At 43.2% G+C, this 6,488-nt stretch overlaps 1 protein-coding gene across 1 annotated transcript; it reads left to right on the top strand.

Moving 5' to 3' along the window:
* The first annotated feature begins 21 nt into the window (after window positions 1–21).
* On the top strand, window positions 22–3,908 carry PPP1R3D (protein phosphatase 1 regulatory subunit 3D). Its single transcript, XM_039719393.1, has one exon. It carries the CDS (start codon window positions 94–96, stop codon window positions 1,015–1,017), a length of 924 nt encoding a protein of 307 aa, XP_039575327.1. The 5' UTR covers window positions 22–93; the 3' UTR covers window positions 1,018–3,908.
* The last annotated feature ends 2,580 nt before the right edge of the window (window positions 3,909–6,488 follow it).

Genomic DNA, 6,488 nt, shown 5'->3' with positions numbered 1-6,488 from the left:
TACTGTGGCTGCCATTCCCAAATAAAGTGCTTCAGGGGGCAGTACTCATTATCACCTGCAGTGTTACTGCTGATTTTTTGTCACCAGTTAAGAATGGAAGTGCGTGCTCCTCAGAGGAATCCCAGCTACCTGTCAGATCTCTATGAGAACATGTTAAGGGCACAAGGAGCAGTGGCACAAAAGCAGCAGCAGCCCCCAGCAGTCCATACAAGTAGCAGCAAGACTTTTCGGAGCAGTGCCCCAGCCAAAGAGAGCCCCCAGGCAAAAAATCATGCGAGCAGCACCTCCTCCAGCTGTGACCCAGCCCTGCGGCCCATCATGCGTCGTCGAGCGAGGTCCCTGCCGACATCACCCGAGAGGAGGAAGAAAGCAGCACTGCAGTGTCAGGAGTCCGGCTGTCAGAGCCGCATGAACCGCGTCAGGTTTGCTGATGCTTTAGGCTTGGAGCTCACTGAAGTGAAAGTCTTCCATACTGGGGAGGATCCATCCATCCCTTTGCACGTCCTTTCCAGGCTGTCCATAAACTCAGATCTCTGGTACAGCAACTTGAGCTTGGAGTTTACTATGCAATGCTTGGTCCCTGACTTCCAGCAGCCTGCAGACTGTCTGGATTTCTCATCCCGACTGCAGGAGCAGCAGGTGTGTCTGGAACGGGTGACCAGCTCAGATCTGGGGCTCAGTGGCACCATCCAGGTTCGGAATGTTGCTTTTGAGAAGCAGGTGTCTGTGCGCTACACCTTCAACCAGTGGGAAAGCATCCACGAGGTGTGTGCTCGTTGGAACTGCAGCATCCCAGAGGAAAACGGGCAGGATCAGGTCGATGTGTTCACTTTCTTTCTTCCTGTGCCTCCTTTCCTCCTCCAGCTGAGCACTCTGGTCCAGTTTGCAGTAAGGTACCAAGTCAACGGCCAGGAGTACTGGGATAACAACAGAGGCAAGAATTACACCCTCAGGTGCCGGACTCACCCCCTGAAGCTGCCCAGGGAGTGTGAGGAGAGCTGGATCCACTTCATCTGAACAGAGGGAGTGGTGCTGAGCAGTGGTCTGGTGGCACTCTGTTCCTTGGCATGGCACTCTGCTCCTATGGCAACAGTCTTCTTTTTGAAACCTGCCAAACCTGGCCAAGTGTGCCAGGGCTGGGAGGCAGCCAGTGGCCTGTACAAACTGCCCTAAACCTCTGGGAAAGTTAAAAGGGCCAGAATCTGTCGTGAGATACCATCACAGAAAAGCCATGTGGGTTTTTTGAGTTGCATGAGTCATTGCAGAATGGTTCCCAGGAATGCTGTGAGGCTACCAGAGCAAAACAACACATTTCTTGTTGCTAGTCATACTCTTGGTTGCATAGAATGTTTCAAACTTATCTCTCTTACCATTTTCTACAGTTTGTTTTCTAAGTGGACAGTGTGGCTTAACTGGTTTTGTTTCTAATTTTGTTTATATTACTTCACCAAGTCAGGGCACTATTCCATTTATGCATAATTTGGATGACAGACGCTGTAGGGAGTACTTGTATTTATATATATATATATGTTACTAAGGCTGTAACCACGTTAAGTGTTCCCATTAATATCTGAGTTGGAAATTCAATGCTACTATGAGCAAAACATACATGAAAATGTGCCATCAGCCCTTCTGTTTCCCTTGGGAAAAAAAAAAAGGTGCCTTTTCCTATCTCCTCCTTGCAGCAGGAGTGATTGTTACCAAAGTGTGTGTAAGGCAGATCCGCCTGGGGAAATTCTCACCTTTGTCAAGTGATGCCCAAGTAGGTTTTTCTCAAGGTGGTGGTACAGGAATTCTGGTTTTTTCTGGTGCACCTGCTTTTACTAAGGGAAACAAGACTAATATTGGACTTGTGTTGCAAATGCAGTTTAAGGTCTCAAAGCACTGCATGAATGCTCATGATTTTATCACTGTTCCTGGTAAAATAATAGCTCAAGAAATGGATATGATATAAATAAGTATATATAAGGAAAAGAAATAGTACAGGGAGCAGGGTACAGAGGCTTGGAATAGCATTCCAGAACCCTGAATCACAGTTGTTCCCCAGTGTTCCAGAACTACTGCAGAAGTAGCTTTGATTACTTTATTTATCTGCTTGCCATTATAAAACAGTTGAACTCCCAAGACTGCAGCCTTGCAACACAAGCAGAAACTGGAAAACACTGAATTACACAGACCCATAAATAGCATCCCTTCTGCTGCAGGGAGAGCTCAGGAACACTGTTAGACCACCTTCCTCTGCTTCTTGTTTCACTATTTTTGTTCTGTGGTTTTAGTGTGGTTTAAGATTTGCAACAGGCTTAAATTTATAAAGTAAAAGTTTGTCCATAACTGTTCCCATACGTAATCATTACTGCATGGAAAGTTTAGCTTTATGTGTGTAACATAGACTTTCAGAGCTGGCTGGCTGGAGATATTAGAAGAGCTGTGTTTTAGGACTATGCTGTGAAAATCAGGCCACTTACTTGTGCATCTTATTTTGGATTGGTGCTTATTTATCAAAATCACAAGTTGTTTGTAAAGTCACAGTTGTAAGCAACCCTTGGCCAGTTATGTATTAGTCTGAGAAGTCCACTGAGTAATTCTGGAAGTGCAGAAACCCCAAGAAAATTAATTTGTCTGGCAACTTAATGCTGCTTCTTTGTCGTGATACCCATTTAGCAAAGCTGGGGAAGCTGCCTCATTCCACTGGTCTTTGCCTTTCAGAGGAACCAAAGTCAGGAATGAGGATTCTGTGAACTGCTGAGCACCTTTTGCAGAGTACTCAGAAAGCTCAGTCCTGTCTGAACATGCACAGAAGTACTTGTGCTGAATAAAAAGCACTGTTTTCAAGCATTGTTCCCCCCCTATTTTTCCTTCTCACATTACTATTGTTCTTCCACCAGCAAACCCAGCACACCATAAAAACCCCTCTATTACCAGACACCAGTTCACAGTGGGTGTCTCTGGAGCTCAGAGCAATACTTGCTTTCGTGCCAGAAGGATGTTTCTGTCTTCTGGGACAGACTGTCATGTGCTAGCAAATGTCAGAGCTGAGTGTTCCCTTGGCCAGGTCAGGTTTTGTAAAGCTGAGGCTGTCACAAGAAGGGTTCATGCCAGATGTAGCACACTGTGAGAGGGGTGGAGAAATGAATGTCTCAGCAGTCTCAGCTGCGCTTCTATTGTCTTCCTTCCACAACCTCTCAGGGTTTTGGCATGTGCGAGGTCTTGAATACTAAATACTGAAGCATTATTCCAAATTTCCTTTTGCTCTGTGCTGGCCTGCACTGCTGGGGAAGGGCTGACAGTGCAGTTCTGGCACTGCTGGCTCAGTGGAGCAGTGGAGCAGAGAGCCATCTCCGGGTTAAGCTGCTAAATCTTCACACCAGCACTGACACCTGTCACAGCAGAGCTGATATTTGCACTTAGGTTTTATTGCCACACTCAGTAGTGAACATGAAATGGCTTCTGGTTGACAAAAATGGGATTAAGCCATTTAGTGCTAATATGCACCTGTTGTGAAGGTAAACTTACACCACATTTGTATCTTCTCAGGACAACTTGACTGCTTGCACTGTGTTCAAACTGAGCACTTCCCTTATAATGAGGATTTTGTAAAAGTGAATTCTTCACAAAGATTATCACCATATAATGCACTTTTAAAAACATGTATTTATTATTGTCATACAGTAAATGAATGTCTAATAGTCCACAGTTTCAAGGTTCTTTCAAGCATGTTTTTTAAAGAAACATGAAATCCATGTAAATAAAAAGGGGTTGTACATTACACAGTATATCAATGAAGCACATATGCTGGACAAAAGGTCCAGAAGTTGTACAATTGCAAAGTGCTTAATTAATTTTAAAAAGCAATAATAAAACTATGCCTATTGTAATACAGAAGATTGAAATAAAAGCTTTTCACAATTTTTTGTTGTTTCTGTCAATGGTAGTCCTATTAAGAAAGCTCATAAAGAAACTTAATTTTGAGTTGTCACTTAAAGAGCAACATACTCTGGAAAGTAAGGTGGGTTTGAGTTGCTAAACAATGAACAGCACTTGATAAAGATACAGTGATCAGTGTGTGTATCTCAAAGATGATCAGGCTGCCATTTCCTACATGGAACGTGTTGTCCTTTTACTTCAGAATTTCCAATGATTTTGGAAAAAAGGCTTGCTGCCACTTGATTCTAATACAGCTTCGTGGAAGAGAAGAGAAGAAGGGGATCTTCCTCAAATTGCACTTGTGCTGGACTTTACTTACCACATTCATTTCTGAGCCTCACAATTTTGTTATTATTTGTTCTATTTCTTTTCTTTGAGTTCTCCTTGCTGCAGCCTTTCCTCCCAAACCAGGTTCTCTCCCCTGACAGGTTTCATGAAAATCTACCTGTGCCATGTTAAGAGTGTCCCTGTGCAGTGCCTGATTTATCCTCCACGTGAAATGCAGCTCCATCGGGGTCAGTCTTGATAGAGTTGAGGATTGGAATTATCTGTTGCCAGGCTTCTCCTAAGGCAAAATGAAGACATTTAACTAGCAGACATAATTAATAAAAATACACATTACCAGTTACTTTTTAATCAGTGCTAATTACTGCAAATCAGTTTAAATACATGGGCATATCTGTATTAAGTTGCTCAAAAATCTAAGATTATTTAAGAAAATTATAGTTATTTTCTGCAAACATCCAACTATTAAATTTGTCTTACAGGTTGCTGGTGCTACTTGTCATATAGGTGATATTTTTACACTTTGTTTCAAATTCATTGTTTATTTGTATTTATTTTGCAAAGAAAAAAATTGCAAATTTAATCACAGTAATATGCATGTACAGTCAGTAACTACAGCACTTAATGTAGTGTATCATCAGAGGTCAGTTGTACTTTACAGCTGGTAAAGACTTAGAACTGCAGTGAATGATTATTCATTTGGCAACAGGAGTGTAATGTTAGTAGTGACTTCTTTCCCAACTTCTCTCTCCCTGTGATCTCAGTGTACTTTACAGCTGGTAAAGACTTAGAACTGCAGTGAATGATTATTCATTTGGCAACAGTAGTGTAATGTTAGTAGTGACTTTTTCCCAACTTCTCTCTCTCTGTGATCTCACCTCTGCAAGTATTTCAGCTGCCACTTGATATTCAAACTGTTGGCATCAACACTTCTGACCCTTCACACACAACAGCGGCTGTGCCAAAGATTGAAATCACCTTGGCCAGCACAATGTCTTCCTTTAACTGTAATAAGGATAAATATTTCTGCTACTGTAGTGAATAAGAGTCCCAGTAAATAGCGCTACCCTCCCCTAAAGAGTTTTGGTTCCATTTTCTCTGGTGTTTTCACATGTATCTGGAATGACTGTGGCCAAGTAATTTCACTGTTGGTTCTGGTCTGTTTAATGCGTAACTCGATGAAACTTCTGACTTCCCTTCTGCTAAACCAAACAAAACAGACTAATGTTACAGAATGAGAAACGAGCTGAAGTAATCTCAGTGTGGATGGCAGGAAGGAAAGCGTGTGATCCACTTCTGGACTGTCCCACTTCTCCTTTGCCATAGAATGAGTGAGGCTGGACAGGCTCAGCCTGTGTTGGCTCATGGTAAGGGAAACTTCCACTTCAAACAGGCTTTGATTATTTCTGCTTCATGTGGTGAAAGCACAATTCAGGGTTTAGTTTCCATAGAAAACTTCAGACGCTCCAAGTTCCTCAGGCAAACTTTTGTGCTTAGGAGGTTTCTCAATAAAGCTGTTTTACAAATCTGCTTCAGCACCGCTCACTCCCAGCTCCTCAGCGCAAATACTCCACTTTTCACACCACTTGTCATTTTCTTGTATTACAGTGACATCTCGTGGTATTTTAAATACTTTCTGTGCAGTGTTTTTATTTCTTTTATAGTATTGAGTTTTTATCTTTCTCATTTCAGGGAATCAGCAGTTCTATTTTATTTACAATTGCTGCAGGTTTACCTGCTGTGAAAGGTGACTTCTCTCCTAGATGCTCCCCTACTGCTGCTTACTCTAGGTATGAATGGAGACACTTCTCGATACTCTTCTGGAGTATGTGAGCGTCATGATAAATTTTATCATCTGTATTTGTGATATGGCAATAGATACACCAGTACCACAACAGTACAGGTAAAGCCCCCCTTTGGCACTGTCGGATTCCATTTAAACATATTTTCCAGTACTGCTGGATTCCATTTAAGCACATTATCCAGTGCACGGCTGCCTTCCACTTAAGCACATTATCCCGTTCCCTCTGCATAATAAACACCACAGACGTCAGTGGGAGCCCTTTGCCCACAGCGGGTCTGTAACCGAGCACTCACTCGGGCAGTGAAAGCGTTTCTAAATTAAGCCCAGGAATGGATTACAGTGGTGTAGCAAGTCATGCCCGGTAATTTCTGTGTGTGGGGGGAAATTAGCCCTGAACAGCGCCCGTGGACAAAGGCAATCCGCGGTGCCGCGCTGAGGGCGCGCGGCTGAGGGCGGCGGTGAGGCCGCGCTGGGC

This window comes from Passer montanus, unplaced genomic scaffold, assembly GCF_014805655.1.
Source record: "Passer montanus isolate IOZ18808 unplaced genomic scaffold, ASM1480565v1 scaffold41, whole genome shotgun sequence".
Lineage (NCBI taxonomy): Eukaryota > Metazoa > Chordata > Aves > Passeriformes > Passeridae > Passer > Passer montanus.
The sequence above is the reverse complement of the archived record's forward strand: the minus strand, read 5'-3'. Positions and strand labels throughout refer to the sequence as shown.